Below are 27,343 nucleotides of genomic sequence, written 5' to 3' on the forward strand. Positions count from 1 at the left end.
CAGATGTTCCAATGTCTAAGAATAAAAGACATGAAGTAGGGCAAGCAATTGTAATAATCTCGAAGCTGCCAACTCAAATCATTTTGAGACTGAAGTGAGAGCCTGAACAAAGAAGTAAGTGAAATGTGACTGCAGCTAAAACAGCTCCCCTTGGAGAAGCTCCTAGTAGGTGATATTTCATGTAATCCTCTTAGCAAGGCAGCAAGTTCTGTGCTACTGGCCCTGTTTTACAGATGGGGACACTGAGGCACAGAGAGGCCAAGGGCACAGGCCACTAGGTAGTACAGTTGACACTGAACCCAGATCTGACTCCAAGTCTTGCTCTTTTTAAATATAAAAAACATATATCTGTGTATAACTGAATCACTTTGCTGTACAGCAGAAATTGACACACATTGTAAATCAACTATACTTCAATTTTAAAAAATCTTGCTCTTTCAGCTAGATACCAAGCTGCTGCTTAAATTCTGTAAGAAATTAATAACATAGCTCTGGCTTATCTGTTATCATGCTATCTATCCATCAGACTGCACAGTTACTGGGGTGAACAGAAGGTCTGCTACTTTAGAGGAACTTGGCACTTTGCTGCCTGATCGCTGGGCTCGGCAATTTAGGGCTTGGCCATGGGGCTGCCATCTTTACACTAACATGGTCACAGAGCCTCAGCCTCCTAGATCAACTTGACTGATATTTGGGGAGAAAGGGACCATGGCTGGGAGAGTCACAGAGAAATCTATACTGTCTCCCACACATCCTCAACGAGTGTGCTTGCTGTGTGTTCCTCTGGCCATCATGCCATGAAAATGCCATAGCTCCAAGGTCTGCCCTGATTCTAAGGAGCCAGAAATGAGCTGTGTATTCTCCTGCTAACAACAAAAGCAATCATTTTACTCCTGCAGCCACAGCTAACCCATTAAGTGCTTACTACGTGCCTGGTGTAAGTGCTTCGGCACTGTCTTGTCAAAGCTCTGAATCAGCCTTCTGAGGGAGGGCCTATTCTCCGTCCCATTTTACAGATGGGGAAGTCAAGGCACACAGCCCTTAAAGGGTCTGATCCGAGATTACCGAGCTAGTAAATAGCATGGCCTCGAGTGGAACCCAGGCCTGCATGACTGCATCTCTTTCTCTTAACGATGATGCCGTTAGCTTGTACCTTTAATGTGGAAGTCATAAAACACGCCGCATCCCAAACCCTGACAGAATGGCTTGCTTCCTGTCACATTAGTAATTTCTCAACCTGCCTTCCCAGAACAAGCTAGTGAGAAAAACATCCACAACTCTGTCACAGCAAGTTCTCAAGTGTGAAAAATAAAAATAAAAACACGGGATCCTGTTCTTACTCAGCCCGTGACCTGTTTTATCTTCTGAGTGATGCTCGCTAAGCCAGCAGATGGTGTGTGCAAAGGAGAGTGTTCCCAGGGCCCAAGCAGGACTTCGGTTCTCCTTTCTGGTCCAGTAAAAACATCCAGTATTAGATTCATGAAGAACAAGAAGGGACTGAGGCTCGTGAGCAAACCGGTTCAGAATGGGGAGGCGGGTGGAAAGTGTACGAGGAACAGGTATCTAAGGCGTCTTTTCTCAATGGGGTCAAAGCCCTCATGAGTTCCTGAACCTGCCTCAGCCCCATTTCCCTTCCTTTCTGCAACATTTACTTTGGGAGTTAATCCCAAAGAGGCGGAGAAGGGTAGGACCTTAGACACACCAAGCAGCGGCCCTACAACAGCTGTGCACAGTAAGAGGCCACGGTGGGGATAGGTTTAAACCAGTGGCCGTAGCCCATGCCAGAGACCCTCCAGAGGAGAGGCAGGTGGCCAAAGACAAGTGTGACAAAGCCAGGCTTCCTTTCCTAGGGGCGTGGAGGACCCACAATTAGAATCCTGAATTTGGAAACAGCCCATCAGAAGATACTTAGGAATGCTGTATCATGTGCTTAATTTTGACGTAATGGTGACACAGAGTGGAGGCTGCCAAACCAGACAAACGCAGCTTACACTCCCCAATCCACCGCCTCCAGCTGTGAGACTGTGGCAGGTCACGTCACTGTCAGAGGCTCAAGTTTCCTCCTCTGAATAAAAGGGAACGATAACACCAACCTCAGAGGGTAGATGTGGGGACTTAATGAAAGAACAGCTCCTTGCCCATTTCCTGGTGTATCCTTCTTATCTCTTTCTTGGCAATGGAACCACAAGGGTTTGCAGCTGGTTCTACAAGATCCAGTGATATACCAGCTTCTTGGGTTGGATCAGGGTTTCTCAACCTTGGCACGACTGACCTTTGGGTCAGGTGGCTTTCGGTGGTGGGGGGCTGTCCTGCGCACTGTAGGATGTTGAGCGGCATCCCTGGCCTCCACCCACTAGATTCTAGTCGCACCGCCACCCACGGTTGTGATAACCAAAAATGTCTGCATTCATGGCCAACTGTCCCTGGGGCTGGGGGAGAAGGTAATCATGCCCCTAGTTGAGAACCATGAGGTCAGAGGCACAAGGGGAGACCCAACAGGGGTTAGAGGGGCAGGAGCAGTGAGTGAGAAAAATGAGCAACACAAACAAATTCATAATAAAATGTCCTCCAACAGCTGCTCTGCACAAAACCCCTGCAGGTAAATTGTCCTCAAGAACAGAATTTGATCCTTGAACTTAACAGGTGAGATTACCAGACTTCCTTTTCGACCCTAACAACCTGTGACCAATTCCCTGGAACAGACACAACTGTCCTCCAAGGACCCACGTTCCTCTTACTAAGACGAAAACCACATAATTACTGGCTGCGTTCTTTTTACAGGTAAATAAGCACGGCCTGTGGTTACACAAAGATGACAAGAAACAAAAGAACCACCCTAGAGAAGACGTGGGAGACTCAGGCGGGCACTTTGCCTGGAGGAGCTGAACATCTGGCTGGTCAAGGGCCTCTCTCTGGGAACACGGTACCTTCCATACAGAGGGAGAGGGCAGGACTGATGGGCTGCATGCACTTGGATGCTGAGCTGGCGTCTCCTGCCCGAGGCCCGTTCTGGTGGAGCCATCACTCACAGGCCTCGGTCAGAACCTCAGTCCTGAGCGCCTGGGGTCAGAGCTACCCGGGCAGATATGTTGTCAGCATTGTCCTCTGGAACTGAGTGGATTACTGCCTGCTTCTGCCCTGCATTTCTTCAGGTGTTAAACAGATTCATCTAATGCAGGCCCTTTGGCGTCTAGAAGGCATGTGATATCTAGTGGGCCACATGCAGCCCACAGCTGTTGTGTTTGGCCCACAGACAAACTAGTTGCCAACTAATTTAAAAGTCAGGTTTTATATCAAGAGATGGGTTTCTGCCATCTCTTGGAAAATTCACAGATTGGCAACCTTCAGTCTCACGTGATGATAATCAACTAGGCTGAGTAGTGGTCAACTCTTAGACGGGGTCTCTGAGCTCCACTCCACACCCCTCCCTATTGTCACAGCTCACTGGCTTTATTCACTTACATGACCTGCCTGGACCCTATAGCCATCTGAGTTTGCCATGGTCCTCCAGTCAAGAGGGATACATGTGGGGTACTTGTCTGCTCTGTTGACCCTGGATGCTGGGAAGGTGCCAAACCCAGATAAGCAAGACGCTGAAAGATCACAGAAATAAGTCAGAAGGTAGCCTCCCACCGGGGCCTATCTGTCCCATTTAGGGTGCCACTCCTGGTGGTGAGGTGCCTCCTTCCCCAATAATCACCTGATTAATAATGCAGGTAAGAGGTGGAAGCTAAGAGACAATGACAAAGGCTGAGATGGAAAAAAAGACTTGTACAGTTTATCCAAGTCTGTTCATGGTCCCCCTCTGAGCTGGGGGTGAGACATCAGTGCTTTGCCCCCACAGAACGCAAACAAAGCACCAACACATCAGAAAAGGAGTCAGAGAATCTGTAATCCCAGCTGACCTCTATCTGATGTGAGTTATTCCAGGACCCCTAAAGTGTCATGGTTCCTGAAAGGGGGGCCAGGTACCAGCCCCGAAGTCACCAGAGCTGACTCCCCAGGTGGAAGCTTTGACCTGTGCAAAGTGCTCCACATCAGAGTAAACTGCCCCATCCTGCGAGACAAGGCCAACGGTCCTTCAGGACCTCGGACAGCTGCCAGGTCCCGAATGGGCCCCTGCAGGGCGAGGCCTGCCTGTGGAAGGCACACATTTCTAAGCAGGGCTGTGGAGCTGACCCGCCCCCTACCAGGAGGCCCGACAGGCAGCTGGGGCTGGAGCGGGCGCTTCCCCCTGCCGCCCTCGGTGACTTGTTCTTGGTGGCAGGGATGCCACCACAGTTGTGCTGCGCCACCTGCTCCATGCTCCTCAGCCAACTTGGCAGCGGGGAAGGAGGACAGCTTGCTATTCTTACTGCTCTGGGACTAGGTGTTAATTCGGCAGCTCTTTCACGCAGAGGAAGCCTTCTTTGGGAAACGCTTTCTCCCCTCGCCACCCTGACCCAGCTTTCTCCAAGTTTCCGCCTCCCCTCCCCTCTGCTGTGCTGGCTCCTGGCCTGCTCTGTCCCAGCTTCCACCCTGTCACCTCCTCCTGTTTCTCCGAGCGCCCTTCCCCACCTGTGACACCCATTCCCCAGGTCATATTAGGAAACTGTCTCCCAAGGAGTGTTTCCAAAATCCTGAAGGCCGTGACTCTTTGGGATTGGAGAGCAGAAGTCAGGATTCCTGGGTGTTTTCTCGGAAATTCCCCAGATCGTAAGTTATTCTTAAAATAGTCCCAACATTCTTCATACTATTTATTCATTATTGTGGAACTCTAACATGATCTGCTTAATAAATAAGAAATATTAAGTTCAGTGGTATTTCACAAAGAATCGTAGCCTAGAGCAAATATTCAAATGCTGGGAAATGCTAGCGAACACTATTGGGTCATGTTCGGATAATAATGCAACGTGCGAATCTCCTGCGTCGAAATTGCCAATTTAAGGACTTTTTGTGCTTCCAAAATGTATTTCTTGGAATGCCACTCACAGCAGTATACTATGTACATAAACTTATGAGTCTTTATTTTATTTGCAAGAATGATTCATTGTTTGCAGCAGACAGAGCCATGAACACACTACGTATGACATGGCATCAGCTAAAGGCAAGGCTAAGTAAGCAGATCATGACCGTTCCTCTCCTACGAGCTCCTGTCCTGGTTCCTGGAACCATCGACCTTTGCCTTCAACTCCATGTGTGGCACTTCCTGCTCTTGCTTTTACCTCATCAGCGTGGATTCCTTCAAACCAGGGATTGTTACACTTTAATTTTCACAGGAGAATGACAATACTTTTTCCTGATTTCCTGACTGATTTTTCTTGGGACCTGGAAAAACTTATGTTTCCTGAGAAACGCAGTCAGGATTCACTCCTGATGCCAAGCCACAGGCTGCAATCCTAGGAGACGCTCACCTCTCTCTCCTGCCTTCAGGACCCCCCCAGAGAGTGGTTTCTAAGTCCAACGCCTCATGCTCACCTCGCCTGCTCCCAAACCAGTTTCCCCTCTGTCCCCTTTGCCCAGATATTTAGCCTCAAAATCTTGGCATCGTCTGGTTCAGGCCCTCCCACCCTTTCTCTCGACTTATGAAAGCACCCTGCCCCATCTCCCCACCACTCTCAGTCCCCCGCTCCCAGCTGCCAGTGGGATCCTCCTAAAGCATGGACCTGAGCTCAGAGACCTGCGAGGGCTCCCTTCCCGGAGACCAAGATGGTATTGGTTTCCGAGACCTTCCACCCCCAGCTCCCAGCCCTGCCTTCCAGGGCGTCCTGGCCACAAGGGCAGCGCTTGCTCTCCGCCAGTGGAGGACAGAGGCCCCCCGAGCTTTGCAGCTGCTCTGCATATCTGGACAGAACATCTCCCCCTGCACGCCTAACAAAATGGTGATGAGTATCAAACTGGTACGAGAGGGTAGGGGTTAGTGATATCTGTCAAAATTTAAACATGCACCTGCCCCCTGAGCCAGAACCGCTTCTAAAAATAAACTCTACAGACCTACCTGCCAAACTGTACATCTAGTGCATCTATTTGAAACATCCCTGGCAATACTGTTTGAGGGAGAAAAATCTGGAAACCTCCTAAGTGTTCAGATGGAGAGATGGTGAAATAAATTATGGAACAGCCACTGCAGTGAGTACTCTGTAGCTTTCGAAGGGAATGAGCCAGCTTTATTAAATTAAAAAGGCAAACTACAGAGGGCTGGGTAGAGCCTGGCTTTGGCTTACATAAGTATTGACAATTTCTGCAAAGTTACATAAGAAACTTGACAGCGATCACAGGGGTGGGGGGCACGATGCACAGCAGAGTGGGGTGTGATGTTTACTTCTCCTTCTTATATCTTTCTGTTGCGTTTCAGGTTTTTTTTTTTTTAATACCATGATTTTATCACTTCCTCCAAAACGTCTGCTCCCCAGACTCTCCTTTTCCCGTGCTCCCTTTCTGCTGGTAGAAAATAGTTACGCACATACAGAGCTTACTATATGCGAGGCGCTGTTCTACGAGCTTGACATGCATGCGCTCGTGGAACCCTCTCGGCAGCCCCAGGGAGGGATGCTGGCAACATCTCCACTGTACAGAGGAAGACTGAGGCATGGGAGGGTTTAAGATAGTTGCTTGAGGCCACACAGCTAGTCCATAGCAGAGCTGGGCTACAAACAGGGCAGTATGACACCTGTCTAGGCACTCTGCAAATTCCTAGTGAATGAAAACAGGAATGAGGGAAAGAAATGCTGCCATGGAATAATAACACGACCCACACACCTGCTGACCCTGAGGGCTGGGGCGCTGTCTTAGTCGTATGTACAGACCTTAGTCATATGTGTAATAATACCCCCACCAACCTCCCCACTACCCCAGGGGCCTACATGGAGTAGGTGCCCAGGAGACATTTGTTGACTTGAATACAGGGCTGTCTGTATGGAATAACTTGGTGCATCTCTATATCTGCCTGGTCTGTCAGGACCCCGGGTGTGTCATAATTATTTTCTCTCACTCCCGACAGCCAGTCCTCAAATATGTCCAGGGTCCAATCACCCTGGCCAAGCCACCACCCTCCTCCTGCTGGGCCCTACAAAAGCCTCCCCACGCGGTCCCCCCGATTCCATTCTCTATCCCACATCCAGAGTGAGGTTTTAAAAACATAAACCAGGTTATGCCACATTTCTGCTCCAAACCCTTCAGTTTGGAGTAAATCCCAAAGTCACTGTTACAGCCTCCGAGGCCCTATGTGATACAGCCCTGGTGACGTTTCCAGCCTCATTCCCCTGTTCTCTCTGTTATGGCCAAACTGGCCTTATCTGACACACCAAGCTTGCTCCTGCTTCAGGGCCTTTGCACTTACTGTTCCCTCTCTCTGAACACCCTTCCCCCAGAAATTCACAAGGTCTTCCCTCAGAGACGTCTTTCCCGACCATTTGGTGGAAACACTGCCCATGCGACTGTGACTCTCTAGCCTCTAACTATGCATTACTTTTCTGCAAAGACCTTCTTGTTTAGCAGTGTATTATATGTTTATTTTCCATTTCCCCGACTCCATAAAGGTGGTTTATCCTCTTTTTTCTGTTTTGTTCTCTGTTACATCCCCAGTGCTTGTTGAGTCCTTAGTAGGTGCTCAATAAACACTGACTAGATGAAAGAAAGAGGTGTTTGCTGAACACAAGCCCCTTTGACAGAGGTTTTCCGTGTATCCGCTCAGCAGCGTTTCTGCCCTGGAGATGTTCCAGGCTCCCCCACTTTTTCTGAGACTTGTAAAAGCTGCACGATCGTCCTCCTCTCCCTCTTCCTTGTAGAGCTGATCTCTCCCCATTTCACCACCAAACAGAAAAGAAATGGCAGGAGTAGAACATAATTACTGTGACCAGTGGGATGCATAGTGGGTAGGGAGGCCATCTCCGTATCAGAGAAGAGTAGCTGTCGCCCTGGTCATTTTCAGAAAGAGTGATTCATTCTGATCTCTGTGGGTGGGAGCCCTGAGGACGTGGAGGACCAGTACCCTGGGGACCGCACTTTCTCTGCATCCCTTAACACGGCCCCTGAAATAGCCAGGCCAGCAGACGGAGGTGATTAAGTGCCATTTTACATATCATTTCTCCAGGCGACAAGGTGGCAGGTCTCCCTGGGGAGGGGCCTCCCGGTAATGAGCTTCTGAGGAGTGGGCATCCTCCTGCAGGGGAGGCCTGGCCCCTAGAGGGGAGCGCTGCCATCTAGGCCCGGCTGAGCTCTTGGGCTCCCAGAAAAGCCAGAGCCTAGCTGTCGCACCCAGTTTCCCTGGGGCAGGCCCTGAGTCACTCCATCTAGATGAGAGATCCCCACAGGGGAAGGAGGAAGGGAAAGACTGACTTTCAGAATAATTCATGTTATAAGTCAGCATTTCATGAGCACCTACTATGTGCCCTGTATCTCAGGGAAGCACAGTGGACTCTTGCCCTGGCCTGCCACTTACTCTCACAAGGACCTTAGGCAACCCACTTAAATTTCCTGGCACGCCAGTTTTTCACCTGTAGACACGGATGGATGGATGGATGGATGGATGGATGAAGAGATAGATGGAGAAATGTCTGTAGGGTTTTTGTGGGGCTTCTCTCCTGGTCTTTCTCACGAGTCTCGTTATCAACGGCCACTGACACGGAGAAGCTGCTGTGTCCCGCTGTCACACAGAATCCTCACCTAACATCCCAGCAGAACAGTGATGTCAAATACTTATCTTCCCATTTTACACATAAGGAAACTAAGACTCAGAAAGGCTGGATCCTTGCCCGAGATCACCCTCCTCCTTCGTGGCAGAGGTAGTGTGCAACAGCACTGACTCCCAAACCCCCACGCGTTCCATTTGGACACCAGGGGTCTCAGATTCATTTGCCTTCGAGGGCCAGGAAGCTGAGGTACGTCAGCGAAGCAGGTCCAGGGGCAACGTGAGAGGGAGCGGCGGGTGAGGCGCCAGCTGGGGCACACTCCTCCCATCAACAGTCACTCACATTGGTGTTTTATTTTAAAACACAGCCCACACCTAACCAGTCTGCCAGTCTGGCCACACAACTGAGATTTTTTTGAACAGGATCTGCACCCCTTTCTGGCCGCTGGACACGGCAGACCATTTTGGAACCTGAAGGTGTGGATCAGCCACAAAAGCAACGTGAGTCTAGGGTGCTAGGAAGGAACCATGTGACTCCTGTGAGCGTCCCTGGCAAAGCAGAGTGCCCGCTGGGGTCCACGTGATCCTGGTGTTACCCAGGCTGAAGCGTCTCAACCCCACGCCAAAGCCCCACTCGCTGGGAGAACATGGCAGCTCCTATTTCAGCAAAAATATATTTAACAGCTTTGAGAGTAAATATGGCAGCAGATGGGGGTGGGGAGTGGGGAAAACATCGACTGTGTTTTCTGCTGAGAATCCGGTGGAGAATTTGTGCTGTGACCTACATTACTCTGGCTTCCACCCCCGGAACTTTTCCTCTCCCCTCACGGAATGGCAGAACACGATGCATTTCCCAAGGATGAATGACTCTGCAGAACAACGTTTTAATAACGTGCTAAATGACAGCACCACAAATCACTTAAGTCTTCACCGATCTGCAGTCCAGTTCCGCAGAATGAATTCTTGGAATCCTGGTCTCCCTTCGATAATGCACCTTCAAAGGAGCACCTGACATTTCCCTAAGTAACTGCTTACATCTGCCATGTGTCACATCTTGGGGTTCGCCTTTCCCTCCAACATGCCAGGAGGATGCAAACAACACGGGGCCCTCAAAGGAAGAGGGCGTTAGGGGGTGTTATCTGCTCACTCGTTTGGGTGCAGGTTCTGGTCCCCACGTGGGCCAGACATACACAGGGTTCAAAATGGAAAAGAAATGGCCCACTTCCTACTGTCCTACTTTCTAATTCAGACTGCTGCTGGCATGAGCAAGGAAGGCAATGGGTGGCAGAGAGATCTGGGGAAAAAAATTGAACCTGCTGATTCTTCAACTCTCAGATTTGTGCAGATGGCAGAATCCTTGGAAGTCATGCTGCCCCTTGCAGAACACAGTGAAATACTGACACACTAAAAAGGAAAGAGGAAATGGAAAAGTGTGTGTAAAAGCAGGTGCCATGGAATACTGGACTCCAGGCTGCATGAGCCTGAAGGTTTTAAGGGTTTTGGTGAAGAAAAATGAGCAAATTCTACCCACTAGGTTTAATCCCCTGTACACCTTCCATCTCCCGCCCCATATGGGAAAGGCACCACCTTGATTGACGCTCAGCAGTGGATGAGCTTGTTGAACACACTTTGGAGCACAGAGTGTGAGCAATGCATCATGGGTGCCTCACAGTCAAAGCCTATATTGCTGAGCAGCAGGTAAGAGCCAGCACCACAAACTCAAGTGTCTCCTGGGCCCAGGCTGGTAATACGAGTGACTATGGGAGAAAAACGGCCAAACACTAGTGGCAAATGGCAGGGAAGGCTCGGCTCAGTGTCCAGGAGGCAGCAGAGTGGTGGGCTCAGTGGGGAGAGGGCGGCACTGTCTGACTGTAGCCAAGTGTGGTCCAATGGGAATGCAGGTGGGTATGTGTCTGCTCCGGCTGCCGTAACCAAATACCACGGACCGGGTGGCTTCAGCAGCAAACAGTTATTTCTCACACTTCTGGAGGCTGGGAAGTCCGTGATCCAGGTGCCAGCAGATTCAGTTCTGGGTGAAGGCTCTCCTCTTGGCTTGCAGATGGCTGCTTTTTCACTGTGACCTCATGTGGCAGAGGAGAGAACTCTGGTGTCTCTTCCTCTTCTTCTAAGGGCACTAATCCCATCACGGGGCCCCACCCTTATAACCTCATCTAACCCCAATCACCTCCCAAAGGCCCATCTCCAAATGCCACCACACTGGGGATTAGGACTTCAACGTATGAATTTGGGGGGCACATTCAGTCCATAATAGGGTGTGACCAATTCTGAGTTTTCCAGAGAAGCCTGATATATGATTTTTAAAAAAATATGATACCTTCTAATTTTTTGACATTGGCAACACTTAATTAAGAAAAAGTAATAACATGGACCTAGAGATTACCCTACAAAGTGAAGTAAGTCAGACAGCGAAAGACAAATATCATATGATATCACCTGCATGCAGAATCTAAAAAAATGATACAAATGAACTTATTTACAAAACAGAAACAGACTCACAGACATAGAAAACAAACTTATGGTTACCAAAGGGGAAAGGTGAAGTGGGGGATAAGTTAGGAGTCCATGATTAACAGATACATACTACTATATATAAAATAGATATTAAAAAAAGAAAAAAAAACAACAAATAACAAAACCCCACTGGAATAGTCAAATAAAAGAGGTTGGAGGGTCAGGCTCCATCCACAGGCTGCGGGTTTGTCACCCATGTCCTCAAGCCATGGGCTCTGGCACCAAACAGCCCGGGCCCCCCATGTGCTGGTAGGTAACCATGGGGTCACAAGGTAACCTCTCTGGCCTCATTTTCCTTGTCAGTGTTAGGTGGAACCTTATGAAATTGCCCTTTCATTGGCAACTCTGTAAGGCTCCATGTAATAAAATGAAGATATGGTGTCCACCTAATTAACAGGCTCTCAGGAAGACTGGATGAGGTGAAACCTACAGCCAGAGCTTATAGTAAATGCTCAATAAGTGAGGGGAGGAAGCAGGGCAAGGCCATCCTTAGTCAACAAGTCCACTCATGTTCAGTAGCTGAAAGGGATCCTCAGGGCCCTGAATCAGCATTTGAAAGACCTGAGGAAATCTGTCAAGATTATAATAATCACACTTTGGGGAGTTTATTTCCTTAGTTGAGAGAGATGGTTTTTTTGTTTTGTTTTGTTTTGTTTTTTGCAGTACGCGGGTCTCTCACTGTTGTGGCCTCTCCTGTTGTGGAGCACAGGCTCTGGATGCGCAGGCTCAGCGGCCATGGCTCACGGGCCCAGCCGCTCCACGGCATGTGGGATCCTCCTGGACCGGGGCACGAACCCATGTCCCCTGCATCGGCAGGCGACTCTCAACCACTGCGCCACCAGGGAAGCCCGAGAGAGATGTTTTTTTAAGTAGGAATCTCTCAGGGTGAGATTCTGAGCTGAGACACCAGACCTGCTGTTTTCTGGGGCTGCACAGACAGGAAGTTATCACGTGGAGGCTCACCAGCATGGACAAACTGGGCTGCAGCTCACCTTCCATCACCCCCAAATGAAACAATCTGCAAGCTCCAACCTGTAATCCCATGTCACTCAAAAAAGACAAAGGAGGAGAGGGCAGCTAACTGTGGAACTGCAAGGAAAGCCGAAGGGCAAGCTGTTTAATTTCAACTGGGGTCGAGACCAATGTTGGGTCCGGAGTCAATATTGTGTCCCTTGCCACAACCTCCTACCAAAATGCTTTGTGCTTTTTAAAGCCCATGGAATTGAACCTCACATTCTCTCTGCTAATTAGGCACAAGGCTTTCTCTCTCAGCTCTCATCAGTGGCAACCAGAGTGGCTGGGACTGCACAACACGCCGAGACACGTGAGTTAAAGTGCAGCTGTCACAATTCGGCAGGCTGATGTTTGGTGCACTCTCCACCAGAGCTGCCCGGACCACCTGCCCTGGCACTAGGGGCACCAGCTCTCCCGTACGAGGCAGCCTCTTCTTCTCACACGTGAGGTGGGCAACCTTTCTTAGCACTGGGGTCTCAGGACTACCTCTCGGATTCAATTTTCATCAGGAAATTTGGCCCAAACCCACCTGACTCAGTGAGAGGTTGATTTCCAACACTCATCACAGGCCAGGGGGCTGCCTTTAAAAGATGAAAAGGGGACCTCCTCTCATGAACTATAGTGGCATTTTCAAAACAGCAAGATCAAGGTCCTAGCATCACAAATAACTGAGTAAAAGAAAAATTCAGTTTTCCATATGGTGTATTCTGTCTGGGGGGGGAAAGGCATCTTTTTATCGCAGATAGCACAATACAATTACATCTTCTCATAAAGGTCCTGAAACAATGAGAAAGACATAAGCAAGTGGCTTGGCTGCAATTTCAAAGCCCTAAGCAGGTAAGAGGGCAGCCCTGCCGATGTCTGTCTGGTTGGACGTTCAACTTGGAAATTCTGGAAAGTGTGATGCCAAAGGCACATCCTTCCCCCCACAGACAGACGCAGAAATAAGCCCCGGCTTGAGTCATAGCATCACCGTTAGGACAAAGCAGATCCTCAAACCCTCAGCACACCACTTTAAAGCGCTCTGGGGAAAGGAAACTCTTGCTTCATCCCAGCAAATCAGTGTTTTTCAAGTGACAAGTCCCAACCCACTTTCAGAGGCCCACAGGTTAGCTATATGGATTCTTATATCTATCATTTCCACTATGATGATACCATTTTAGAAATAATATACAGCTGACCCTTGGACAACATGGGTATGAGTTACACAGGTCCACTTACACACAGATAGTGTTCAATAAATATATTGGAAAAATTTTTGGAGATTTGCAACAATTTGAAAAAAACCCGCAGATAAACTGCATAGCCTAGAAATATTGAAAAAAATAAGCAAAAGCTAGGTATGTCACGAATGCATAAAATACAATGTAGAGATACAAATAACATGCAAAATATACGTTAAGTGACTGCTTATGTCATTGGTAAGGTCAGCAGTAGGCTGTAAGTATTTAAGTTTTGAGGGAGTCAAAAGTTACACACAGATTTTCGACTACATGGGGGGTTGGCAACTCTAACCCCTGTATTGTTCAAGGGTCGAGTGTAATTATATTCTCTGGCATCTGAAGACTTTATAAAAACTAAGGATGCTTCATCACTTGGGTTCCCTGAATCCAAGGGTGTAAATGGCGCGGTGTGATGAGAGACTTATGAGAACAGAGGGGACTGATCAGTGATAAAGCAGTGACACCAGTGAGGCCCACCTGCCCCCAAGGTGAGGCCCAAACACATGTTTCCCAGCGACGTGACCCAAGGAGAGTCATGGCGGGGGAGGTGTGGTCAGCATGCAGACCACCGGCGCGGTACACGGCACGCGGCGAGCTCAGGATAAGCTGCTGCACACCGTCGTGAGCAAAGATTTGGTTCCAGAAAAAGTAGCATTTGCTCTGTTAACTGCTGATTCTGAATTGCAATGATTTTGTAAGTGCTTAACATGTAAACTTCTTTAATTTTCTTTTTTTTTTACTTTTATAAGACATATAAGAACAAGGAATTTATACCTAGTTTTAAGTTGGTTCATACTTAGGTCATATTAATATGAAAGTAATCTAAGTCTGCAGCAGTGGAAGTCTGCGAGAAGTTTCCTTGGGTTCACTGCCCACATGCTGAAGAAAGCCTGACAGAGACCACTTTAGCTCTGGAACACCCGTGAGCTGCAAGCTTTCCTTTGATCAAAATGTACCAAAGTATAAAACCACAGAGCCCTGCGTTTTTCGCGAGCCTCAAATCAACAATGCTCACTTGCGGGCTCATTCTCTCGTGAGCCCTTTAAACTCCCAGACGCCTTGACCCAAGTCTCCCCATCAGCACCTCGCAGGCTCTGGGGCACAGCTGGGTCCTGGGGTGTCCAGGACGCAGACACATGCAACCGCAGGAGAGAGAAGGGAGGAGGTGTGGGGCGGAGCACGTGAACGTGGTTGGTACTCACATAAAGAAGGGCATCAGCTGGACCAGGGTCTCTTTCTGGGGGCTGGCGGCAAACTCAGGGACCACCTGGATGACTTTGTTCATGACGCTGCGCAGGTAGTTCTGGAGCTGCTTCCTGCGTTCCTCCACAAACTTGGCGTCCTGGGAAGACGGACAGACAGGTGTGCTCAGCTATGCTTTCCTCACCCGCCCAGAGACGGACGACCCGGAGAACACGTAACCATCAATCATCACCTCCCAGAGTGAGTGCAAGTGGTGCCTGAGGCTTTACACGCGTGATCACATTTAATAATGGGAGATGCTCGTGGTAGTATTATTGTGAAGTGGGGAAGGCAGGTCCACGAAACTTCCTACAGTGTGTTCCCAGGAATGAATGAAATCTCAGCACCTGCACCGTGCCGAGTATGGTGCTGGGACCCGAGACAGACCACAAACACACAGGGTCGCTGCTGTGGCCCTGGTGGAGGTCACGGGGCCAGTGGGGGAGACACCAATAAATCCAGTGACCACACAGGTCAGCGTATAACTATTCATCACACTCAATGCCACCCTCCAGAGAGGATGCTTAATTTTGCCTTCATGGGAATTTTCTGAAATCTGAATCAGTTGCCGCTATTTAAGAAAGATTTCATTAATAAACAAATTCCATTTTCTCTGAAAAACTACGAGAGGTAGCAGCGCAGTCCCACCCCCAGGGCTACTCCGGGCCGGGGCGGCTCGGTGCGCCCCGAGGCAGGCAAGGGCCCCAGATCCGCGCTCAGGACCCTCCTGGCTCACACCGCCACCCACCCCTGTGTCTGCCTGACCCTCGTAGGCAGGGCCAGCTCCTAGGCGTGTGCTCTGGGCAGTCCGTCAGGGTCAGAACTCGACCTGTGTGGTGACCTGCAGTCCTCATGTTGAAACTCAATAATTCTGGCATGAGGGACCTGACATCTGCCTGCGGCTCTGGGACCCACAGAGCCTGGAGCCCGTCCTGCTCATGTGCAGCTGCACTGGGAGCCTGGCTTAGAACCAGGAAACCAGGGCCAGTGTGGGGCAGGAAAGGCTTTCTCTGAGGAAGTGATGCTCCTTCCAGACTGAAGGCTGAGCGGGGTGAATAGGGGAGAGCAGGGCGAGGGCGGCAGAAGGAATAGGGTCACTCAGCCTCACAGGGTCACGAGAAGCCTCACATGACAAACGAGGAAACTGTGGCCCAGAGCGGGGCCGGGCCGCTTGCCCACGAGGCCCCAGAGACGGAGCAGTACAATCATCCCTCCTCTCACCTCCCGCCAGCCTGGGGCTTGGGAACAGTGTGCAGAATAAGCCCATGTGCTCAGAGACATCTGAGGACATGCCCGTCCCCACAAGGCCCTGCCAAGGGCCGGAGCACAGCACAGGGCCGGAGATTCCCTCTTAAGTGTGGTCAGATTTAGCAAATAAAAAGCCAGGATGCCCCGTGAAATCTGAATTTCAGATAAACAATGATTTTTTCACTCTTCATGACTCCATATTCAATAATTCATGACTCAATAATTTTTCAGGGTTCAAGTATGGCCTATGCAATAAAACCTTTCCATGTAATATTTGGGATACACTTATACTAAGACATTATTCATTGTTTATCTGAAATTCAGACTTCACTGGGTATCCTGGCTTTCATCTGGGAATCCTCCTCCGAGTACTGGAGGGAGGAAGGAACACAGAGCAGCTGCTGATCCCCGGTGGCCACTTCAAGGTCACATCAAGGTCCTCTCACCCGAAACCACCCCCTTATGCACTGCCTTAGCCAGACGTTTCTCCAGAGAGGGACAGTGTTCAAACACTGCTGCTGGCCACTCCAACTTGACCGCCAGCACAGTCCCAGTCTGGGGCTGAAATCTCCTGCAGCTTGGCTGGAGGGGTGCTGAGTGCAGGCAGTGACGGCACCAGGCTAGGAGAGCCGTGGGTCTTCAGCTGGAGCTCAGCCACTCCGGCTCTGCTCACCCATCTGATACCAGAGTCCGCTCCATGGTCTCCAAGTTTCAACCCATCGTTAAGCAATTAGGCACTCCTCCTTGGGAAGGTGGTCAATATGCCAGGTTAGTGCCCAAAGGAGCTAATCAGGCCTGGTTTTCAATCTGCACAAGATACCCTCAAGGATGGCTTGAGAGGCTTTGCTGCAGGAAGGCAAGAAAGGGGCTAATAATCCCTGGAAGAACTCGTGGAGATTTCTCCTTTTTCGGAGAGAGGATGCTCAAAACACTCTCAGCACCAAGGGAAGGTTGGGGATGGCTCCCTGTGCTGCCTGTGGGGCTGGGCTGGGCTATGGGGTCCTAGGAAGGTGAGGATCCCCCAAAGTGAAGGTCACAGGATCCTACCCAGGAGTTGAATCTGCCCATTTTCACTTGGGCCTCTTCTCGCCCAGGTCCCAGGGCCAACAGGGACTTGGCAGAAAGGTTATCACCCTGGAGGAATCACAAATCCTACTGATTCCTCAAGCTAGGCAGTCCCTGGAAACCCCAGCCAGCTCCTGAGAAAACCCAACATGGCAGTAATCTGAGTTTGACAGCCGAGCAATTTCTACCTGAGCTGTTCAGAACAAGCGATGGTATTTGTGGAGTCTTCATTCACGTTTTGCTCTCGGCACTTTCCTAGCACCGCAGCGGAGGCTCAGGGAGGGTAAGAAACGTGCCCCAGGGCTCAAGACCTGCAGGCGGCTGAGCGGGGTCCCAGGTCATCAATGGTGAGCAGTGAGAGCTGCCCTCACTCCAGGAGACTCTCTAATTTACAGAAGAAAAATCGACAGGTCCTCTAAACTGCAGGTATCTCCCAGCCAAGATGCAGTTCCCAGAACTGGCACCTGCCTGTCAGCTGTAGCAGAAGGAAGCGAGTCACTGGGGGGATGGGGGTGCTGACCGCCAGCCTCTGCCTAGATGTCCTGCCTTTGGGGCCCAATCTGATCCTGGAGGTATGGACACCTCGAGTGGCCGCGCACAACTTGGCAGGACGCAGTGGGGCCGGGAAGATCTCAGAACAACTCAAGGAAGCCTATATTCTTTCCCATTACTGTCATTTCATGTTTTACTATGAAAATTTCAAATTAGGGCAAAAAGCAGAGCGAATGGTATAATGAACCCCCATGACCCTTTATCTAATAAAGTCTTAACCATTTTCCACATTACATCATTTTTACCTTTTTGCGAAGGTGTTTTAAAGTAAAGTATAGTCGTCATGACATTTTACCCCTCAACACTTGAAGGTGTATTTCTAAAACATTTTCCAATTGAACCACAATACCATGATTACCTCTAACAAAATGAACGATAATTTGTTGGTATTACCTCATACCTAGTCGGTATTTGAACGTTTGAATTTTCAAATGTGCCTACTGCTTCTGGGATTTTTTAAAAAGGGGCGGACTCCATCCCAGAATGAAGCTGGCAATTCTCCAGCAGGTTGAATGCAGTCTCGTTCAAATCAGATTCCCCCTCAGGGATCAGTTGGGTTCTGACCAAAAGGTGAAGATGGTGGTGTCTTTTTCACCTCAAGCTGCTAACAGCTTGAATGGCCTAAAAACATTAAAACCAGGGTGTATCTGCCTCAGATCCAGGTTTCTGGCCTCCCTTGAGAAATGGCCCTCATTACTGGAAGCACAGGGCTACCATCCCACCCAGCCTCCTCCCCTCAGTCCCGTCCCCGGCCTGGCCTCTGTGGGACCCCGAATTTGTACCACTTGGATTGCCTGAGGCCCTACAGAGCCATCCAAGAGCCACCCTGTGAGACGATCACGTTCCAGGTGACCACGTTCCAGGTGACGTTCCCTCAGGCAGAAGAACGGCCAGCACTGCCATTGGCCAGCTCTACTGTCTGGCAGCTAAACCACGCAGGGCCGGGGTTTCTCACCTGTAAAATGGGGATAAGGATGGTGCCTACGTCATTCATGGCAACCGAGGCTAAGCGCCCGGTAGCCAACATCGCCTGCCAGGCTCTGCGACAGAAGCTGATGATTCTGGATGTTCAGCCAGGAAGCTTTCCTCAGAGAGTTTCTATGTGTACGATGGGGTGGAGACAGGCAGGCAGACAGACAGTGGGTAGCCAGACAGGGGCAAGTGCTGGATGTCGCCATCCACGTGTGATCAGGGAAGCGCGCCGGAGGTTTGCACGAGGAACGGAGAGAGCGTTTCTCTCAGGGGAGGCCTCCTGAAGGTGCTGCTCCAGCAACTCTTGGAGGACGGACACCTGTCAGTGGTCCAGGTGGGTGCCCTCAGTGGGGGAAGGGCATGCCAGGCGGAGGGAACAGCAAACGCAAAGGCCGAAGGCAGGAGGAGTGTAGCTTATGGGAGCCGCAGAAGGCAGGCCTGCGTGGCCAGGCTTAGTGCTTCCCCAGAGCTGAAGCTGTAGCAGCAGCAGGATCACGCACAGCCTCGTGGACCAAGGAAGAAGCTGATGGGGGTGGGACCCAAGAGGTGCATTTAGAAAGACTGTTGGTGGGGAATGAGCCATAGCAGCCTGAGGCAGAGAGATCTTTCACACCACTCCCATTTGGAATTCTTCAGTGGCGTCCCATGAACTCTGCCCCGCCCCAACACGCACATCTAAACCCTTAGCGTGGCTCGCAGGAACCTTCTCCACGTGGCCCCAGCCTGCCCTGCCAACCACTTCCCTTCACGGCCCCCCAACCAGCAACACGCCCCGCGTCCTGGAGATCACAGCAGCCCCATCAGCATTTGTTGCAGGAGCTTAGAAATGTGGGAGGTGGACTGAGGAGCAGCAAGGCAGGCCGCTGGGGAGAGCAAGGCCAGAACAGAGATGACAAAGCCCCCTGACCGGGGAGGAGGATGGAAAGAAGCATCTGCAAGCGCGCTCCCTGGCTCCCAACTCCCCGTGGGCAGGGAGTAGAGGGCAGACAGGGGTAACGAGTGAGCAAAGACAGGGAGCTGGTCCTGCAGGGACCCCGTCTGTCACCCAGGACCCCTGGGAGGACACGAGCATCCACATAGGGCCTGCCCTGCTGGGTAGGGGCCAGCACTTAAAGGGCCAAGGAACGTTTGAGTTTTTTGGTTGTGCTCCTAGGCGGCAGCCAAAATGCAGCATTAGAAGCGATGGGCTGGACCGAAGCCCAGCTCGTGGAATCTGCCAGACGCCTCTGGTGGCCGCTTAATGGGCCCTCGCTGCCTGTGGCCCTGCTGTCATCTTGTGCGGCACTCCTATCATAATACTATTGTCAATTATGCTTGGGGACTAATAATAGAACTGGGAGTCTGTCCTCGCTTTAAAAAAGAACATTCAGGGCCTCCCTGGTGGCGCAGTGGTTAAGAGTCCGCCTGCCGATGCAGGGGATACGGGTTCGTGCCCCGGTCTGGGAGGATCCCATATGCCGCGGAGCGGCTGGGCCCGTGAGCCATGGCCGCTGGGCCTGCGCATCCAGAGCCTGTGCTCCGCAACGGGAGAGGCCATAACAGTGAGAGGCCCACATACCGCAAAAAAAAAAAAAAAAAAAAAAAAAGAACATTCAGGGGCTTCCCTGGTGGTGCAGTGGTTGAGAGTCCGCCTGCCGATGCAGGGGACATGGGTTCGTGCCCCGGTCCGGGAAGATCCCACATGCCACGGAGTGGCTGGGCCCGTGAGCCATGGCTGCTGAGCCTGCGCGTCCGGAGCCTGTGCTCCGCAATGGGAGAGGCCACAACAGTGAGAGGCCCGTGTACCGCAAAAATAAAATAAAATAAAATAAAAAAGAACATTCAGGACTATTTTCATGGGAGTGTTTTTTTTTTCCCCTCCAGAAAAGGTTAGTTTTATTTTGAGCTTCAAGAAGATAAAGACGCCATCAAATGAACAAGAGCTATTTTTAAAATGATGGAATGTTGTGAACAAGATGATGAGCTACAGTTCCTGGAACCAATGCTCAGACCCCCTGCCCCCTGTGCTTTGTGACATTTTCTTTCCTGGACCGTTCCTGACAACAGTGCTTTCTAGACCACATTCCGACTCTTGAAGGGGACCTTCCCCACGATTCTGCACTTCCAGAGTTCCTTTTTATTTTCATCTAAGGATATCATGGTGTTTTATAAAATAAATGGAAGGTCCTGTCCATCAGCAGCAGCAGGCAGCTCAGGGCCCTGTCAAGAAAGGCTGCTGCAGAATCAGCTGATCTAAGGGCACCTCAATGGCTAGAGAATTCCAGAACAATGATTAGCTTCCCAAGGAGCCCAGCATTAGCAAATGACTTTGAGTTCTAGTTTAGAGTCAACGACCCAGGTGGAACGTGCTGATGGGTTGGAATCCTGCATTCGTTCATTCAATGCACTCATTCATGCGACAGATACTCCTCGGGGGCCCCCTGTGAGCCAGGTGCTGTGAGTGAAGGAATAAATGCAACTCGGATCCTGCCTTCACAGAGCTTACAGTCGATGGAAAAGACAGACAGATCATTACAAAACAGCGCGATAAAGCCAGGAACACAGGACAAAGGTGCGCATAAGGTCTGCCGCGGGGGGGTGTGGGGAGCACACGGGCACGTGGGCCCTCCCCAGGGATCGTGTGATGTGATAGTTATCATAAGAGCAGCAGCAGTAGCAGCAGGGGGAGAAAGTGTTACTATTATCTTTTACCAAACATTTTCTCTGCCGGGCACTGGGCTGATCACACTTATATGTTATTTTATGGAATCCTCAGAGGCCCCCTGAGATAGGTACTTTTTAGTATTCCCATGTCAGAGAGAGAAGATGAGACTCAGAGCGGGTAAGGGCCAGTGCCCAGACACCAACGACTGAGGGGTGCAGACAGGACTCGGCCCAGGAAGCCTGTGCTCTGCTCTAAGACAGAGGGAGAGAACCGCCCGGAGAGTCCAAAGACCACAGCCAGAAGGAACCATGGGACTGAGGATCAGAGCGGGCACCAAGAGCCGGGGGGCTGCGGGAGGGCAGGGCGGACCTGGGAAGTCACTTTAGAGAATCTGGACTCTACCCTCAGGGAAGCAAGAGAGTGACAATCAGCTCTTCCTTCCATGAGAATGCAAAGAAGATGCTTCAGTTTTAAAAAGCCCTCTTTTGTCCCGGTCACTCTATTCTGTCCCTGGAATGCTGAAATCTGCCCTCCCTCTTTCAAGTGTGGGTCGGCTTTGAGGTGTGGATGCAGCTCATCTGAACCGCAGGCCCAATCCTGTCATCCTGGGGCAAATGCTGCAACCCATGAACTCGGCTTTGTTATAAGGGTGATGCCTGGGTTCCCAACGCTGACACCTGAGGGTTGTTTCTAGGGTGACCGTCATGCACTTGTTAATGGGAACCTGAAGAGAGACAATGACTGCTGTTGCCACTCTAAACACTCTGGACGGAGCCCTCCGAGAGCAATGAATGGTCGGACATGAAGGACCCTCGAGGCAGCTTCCCAGACATCACTGAGCCCCTCTGATAAGCGTCTGATTGGGTGATTTTAGCACAACTACACCAAATATCTTCACTTGCTTAACTCAGAAATAATAAAATCGTGAACTTAAAAAAGGGAACTCTCCTCCTAATCTTTACACTGAGAGTGGGCTCCAAGGGGTCAGGATGGAGGTCCTGATGTTCTCGCCTGGGTCAAACAGATGGGGAGCAGCCTGGCTGCTTTAAACAAGTGTTGTTTAACAAGCTTTTTCCAAGTAATCATCAGCTGGATGGCACCAGGTGTGAATGAGAGGGGAAGGAGGAGGGCTTTCTTTGGAGCGGTTTCGGGGAGGGGATGGCAGGGGAGGGGAAAGGAAGGCCCATGTGTCTCTAAGGCACCCTTGGTGAGAAAGTCAGGCCCTAAACCTCAACAGATACCCACTAATTTAGAGGCCAGAGTCACGGCCCCTCCTGCAGGGACAGGGAAGCAAAGTCCTGTTAATTGAATTACTTTACCCCGGCCACTCAGCTGGGCCACCATTTACCAAGCAAGTAGCTTGGTAACGGGCTGGGATGGACAGAGAAAGACAGGAAACAGGCCTAGCCCTGGGGAGCTCAGTGTCTTCCCGCTTGGAACATTTACTGAGTCCCGGAGATATTACACAGTTATCCATCCAAGCAAACATTTATTTGACACCTCTCCTGCCAAGCCCAGTTAGTTGGGATGAAAAAACACCCAGTTCTTGCCCTAAAGGCATGAATAGCATCTCACTCATTCATATGTTCCAGCATCTACCAGACGCCAGAGTAGAGGAGGTTCCACTTGCCCATCCACGCCTGCCCCGGGCGCCCACCTCACGCCAGGGCCTGTGATGAGCAGGTGCGAGAGGAGGTGAGCAGGACAGATGCCCTCACGGAGGTCGCAATCGAGAACCCCTTCCTTCTTCCAACAGTGACAGGCCAGGCCCTGTGCTGGGGGCCCCAAGATGAGATGACAAGTCCTGGTGTCAGCTCATGGGCCAGTGGTGGACAACAGGCCGGGAGGCCAGTGAGAAAACTGTGGCAGAACAGGAGGAGAGCTCCTGGGGCCGGGGGTGGGGTGCTCCCTCTGAGCTGGGCTGCTGGGAATCAGCAGGCACTTCCGGCCTGGGTCTGGAGGGGTGGGTGGGATTTCAGCAGACGGTGATGGGAGGAAAGGCATCCAGACCAAGTGACTGAGGGGAGTGAGGGGAGCCCGGGCTCAGGGTGTGGGGTGAAATCCTCTCAGTGGGTGGGGGGCGGTGTATGGACTGAAGCAGCCAGGCTTTGGAAAGAGGCCGATGGTAAGTCATGAAGTCAGTGCAGAGGGTCTGGGAGAGAGACCAGGTGCACACGCTGGGGGTTCAGGAGGCCCGGAGATGAAGACTCGGGGGAGGAATAGAAAGGAGTTGATGATTTGATGCCTGCCATGTAACACGGATCCCTCTATGTGCTTTACACGAGTTTAGCTATTTACTCCTGTGCCCTCCAGTGAGGCTGGCATTATTACCCCCATTTCGCAGCTGGGAAAACTGAGGCTCAGAGATGTTACATGCCATCGAAGCCCAAAGCCAACAAGGAGAACGTGATGGGGCTGGGATTTGAGCTGAGGTGGTTCAACATCAGAGCCCTTGCTCCTATTCACCTGGTAACATTTTCAATAATATTTACTTAAAAGGGAAGAAGATCAACATTTTTTAGAGGCAGTGACCTTTTTACAGTCAGGAGGCACATTTACAGCTGGGAGTGCATATAACCCCCTAAACCACTGAGCACCCCAGGCAGGCTCATCCCTGCTGCACAGGGACGGGGTGGGGGAGGGAGGCGGTGACAGACAGTCGAAGAGGCTACTCACCCTCTGCAAGGCCATACAAAAAGGGGAAGGGCCAGAATTCAAACTGTGGACTTTCTGATCCAAATCCTACTCCTGTTTTTGCACTAAATTGTTAAATCGCTACCACCTATTTTGTGTAGAACATTGTGTGTGGGGAAGGCAAAGAAAACCATGAACCGCCCCCCACTTTCTAACGGGTAACAGAAACTCCCAAGAAGCTAAAAACATCCTCACAACAGATGCATGAAGAACGACAGCAAGCACAACAATAACAGCGGCGGCAGCGGCGGCTGACTCTTGAGCGCCTACTAAGTCCTTGACACCCATCCATCTGGTTTCATCCACAAAACGACTTTCCAGGGTAGGTTCTACTATCACCCCCATGTCATAGATGAGGAATCAGAGGTGCAGAGAAAGGAAGAACCTTGCCCAAGCCCATGGATCTGGAAAATTAGGGAGCCAGGATGTGGAGCCAGGTCCTCTGGCTCCATCAATAGCATATGCTAATGCTCCCATGGGAAGGGCAAGGGGCTACTGAAGACCTAACTGCCTCTACCTCCCCCATCATAGCTGAAACAGGACTCCCCACACGACACACAGGAAGCTGTACGACCCTGTCCACAGGTCCAAGGCTCTGATGGCCTCTGGGTGAGAGGCTGCCTGTGACAGGAAGAGAAAGGGCAGACTCAAGGGGACACCACAGACCCCAAAGTCCTCTCCACACCTGCTTCACGAAAAAGGCCAGGGGCTTAAGTGCCACACCAAATCCAAGCTTGTGCTTCCCGTTGACCCAAGAGACCCTCCTCCTCTTGCTCAAAAAGCCCTGAGTGAGGCTACGGACAAGCCCCATTGCTCACGATACCTTACTCTAAAATGGGGGAAACAGATCAGACCCTCAGGGCTGGGCAGCTCAAGGAGGGAATACAATGTGTGACAGAGCTTCGAGACTGTAAAACAGCACTGCGTGATGTCAGTGAATTACGCTAAATGTCAGAACAGAAGATAGATCCTGACCCCCACCTGCAATGAAGGCGTGCCCATTCCACACCTTGACTGCAAACACAGGAAAGAAAGCAAGTCTCTATTTCAGAAAAGGAACACGCCCCCACGCCCCCATCCCCACCTCCAGGGCTCAAGGTACAGTGACATTCTCCTCCCATGTGCTTCTCAAAGTGATGATGATGATAATAATAATAATAATAATAACAGTAATACCCTTTATTGCAAGTTTACTATGTGCTGAGCACTATGTGGAGTGTTTACCTGAATTATTTCAATGTACCCCTGTTACAGCTCTGTGTAGTAGATACTAATATTCCCACTTTGCAGATGAAGAAACTGAGGCTCCAAGAAATAAGGTGACTCAGCTAGGGAGGAATAGAGCTGGGATTTAGAGCCATGTCTGTCTTGAGTTCAGCTCATAACCAGGATGCTGTCCTGGCTCTTAGGGTCAATGTGTTCACAGTAGCAGGAGCCCTACAGCTTTGTTAAAAACAGGAATTAAAAAAAACAAAGTAGTCCTTCAGTTCACATGGGGTGAACCAAATACCAAAGCTCTAAGAACTCTCCTCTTAGCACAGAGCTACGTACTTGTGTCTGGATGAAGTCCCATCTTTCTATCATCAGAACCCTACCTTCTGTGGGAGGGGGAATTACGGAGAGAAGCTTCATAGCAGCCGCTGTTGCTCAAGATGGGCTGGATACGGTGGCCTGTCCCCCACAGGTGGGAGCCCATCTGCAATGTCTCTTCTACCCTCCGTGGTGCCTGGCACAGGCTGGGTCCCAGATAGGACACAACAAATGATCTCCTGGCAGGAGAGCAGCAGGCTCTGTCACAGCTAAAGCCTATTTTTCTCTGTTATTGACTTTGCAGCCAAGGGAAACTGCAGGCTGGACAGCTGAGTCGGGGACGGGCGAAAGGCTGTTTCATGCATTTACTGGGAAGAACTCAGGAGCGGAAAAAAAAAGTCCTTGCCCTCGTGCAAAACTCTCTCTTCCCAGAGCTGCGAGCTCCAGGGCCAGGAGGGGCCGGTGGGGACAGGGTCAGCTGGAAGGATGCAGCCACGGCTTTAATCCCATGGGAAAGCGGGCCCACTGCTGCCGGGTCGCCTCGATTTTTTTTGTTTTTGTTTTTGTTTTTTGCGGTACGCGGGCCTCTCACTGTTGTGGCCTCTCCCGTTGCGGAGCACAGGCTCCGGACGTGCAGGCTCAGTGGCCATGGCCCACGGGCCCAGCCACTCCACGGCATGTGGGATCCTCCCGGACCGGGGCACGAACCCGTGTCCCCTGCATGGGCAGGTGGACTCTCAACCACTGCGCCACCAGGGAAGCCCTCGCCTCGATTTTTAAGTGAAATCCCAGATTTTTAAATACTGAAAATTATAAAAGATTTAAAGACCAGGTGGATCAAACAAAACAAGAGTGCAGGCCACACAAAGCCACCAATTTCAGAGGTCTGATCTAATTAGATGCTCCTTAACTTAGAACGCTTTCTACAAATTTATGGAAGCCAGGCCTAGGACCTGGGATTCTTTTTTTTTTTTTTTTTTTTTTGCGGTACGCAGGCCTCTCACTGTTGTGGCCCCCCCCATTGCGGAGCACAGGCTCCGGACGCGCAGGCTCAGCGGCCATGGCTCACGGGCCCAGCCGCTCCGCGGCATATGGGATCCTCCCAGCCCGGGGCACGAACCCGTATCCCCTGCATCGGCAGGCGGACTCTCAACCACTGCGCCACCAGGGAGGCCCAGGACCTGGGATTCTTTAGGAAAGCAGCATATACCATGTCCAGAAGAATCACTCAGAGCCAGGCTCAGCCCCAGCGACTGTCTAGCTGGGTGACCCCGAGCAAGTTACTCTACCTCTCTGGACCTCAATTTCTCCACCTGTGCAACACACATGTTAAGAGTGCCTGTCCCAGGGCTTCCCTGGTGGCGCAGTGATTGAGAGTCCGCCTGCCGATGCAGGGTACACGGGTTTGTGCCCCGGTCCGGGAAGATCCCACATCCGTGGCTCGGCCCGTGAGCCATGGCCGCTGAGCCTGTGCGTCCGGAGCCTGTGCTCCGCAACGGGAGAGGCTACAACAGTGAGAGGCCCGCGTACCGCAAAAAAAAAAAAAAAAAAAAGAGTGCCTGTCCCAGAGGATTACTGTGTGATCAAATGAGATAATGTGTTCCCAGGACACAGCAGACACTCAACACACGTGATTTCCTTTTTAGAAGCAGGCACAATTCAGGTTCCTCTCCCTTTAAAACTACCATATTCTTTAGTCTGGCAGTATTTGGTCAAACTAAATATAGTACACTACATGACCCACTGTAAATCAACGATACTTCAATAAAATTTTAAAAAAATGGTACAATACGCGGCCCAGAAATTCCAGCCTGAGTATCTATCCCAGAGAAATTCTCACATGGACCATAAGGGTCACATACAAGGAGACTGCCTGGCTGCCGCGCTGTGTCTGAGTGGGGAGCAATCAGGAGCCACTTGGCGGCATCTCTGGAGTAAAGGACAAGCGGACTGTGGTGGATACACTCCCCAAAACATACTGATCAGTTACGGAAGCAAAGCACAGGCGTACACAGCCAC

The 27,343-nt window shown here is 50.8% G+C and overlaps 1 protein-coding gene across 2 annotated transcripts in view; it reads right to left on the bottom strand.

Annotated features, from left to right (window-relative positions):
- The window catches only part of SNX29 (sorting nexin 29), a 564,284-nt gene that overhangs the window by 44,813 nt on the left and 492,128 nt on the right, over nucleotides 1-27,343 (bottom strand). For both annotated transcript variants that reach the window (XR_009530118.1, XM_060078037.1), the window contains exon 20: nucleotides 14,580-14,719. Coding sequence is in view for 1 of the 2 variants with exons in the window: in XM_060078037.1 (XP_059934020.1) it covers nucleotides 14,580-14,719 (140 nt within the window). In the remaining variant the exon portion in view is untranslated. The remainder of the gene's footprint in view (nucleotides 1-14,579; nucleotides 14,720-27,343) is intronic.

The sequence above is a fragment of the Mesoplodon densirostris genome, chromosome 16, assembly GCF_025265405.1.
Source record: "Mesoplodon densirostris isolate mMesDen1 chromosome 16, mMesDen1 primary haplotype, whole genome shotgun sequence".
NCBI lineage: Eukaryota > Metazoa > Chordata > Mammalia > Artiodactyla > Ziphiidae > Mesoplodon > Mesoplodon densirostris.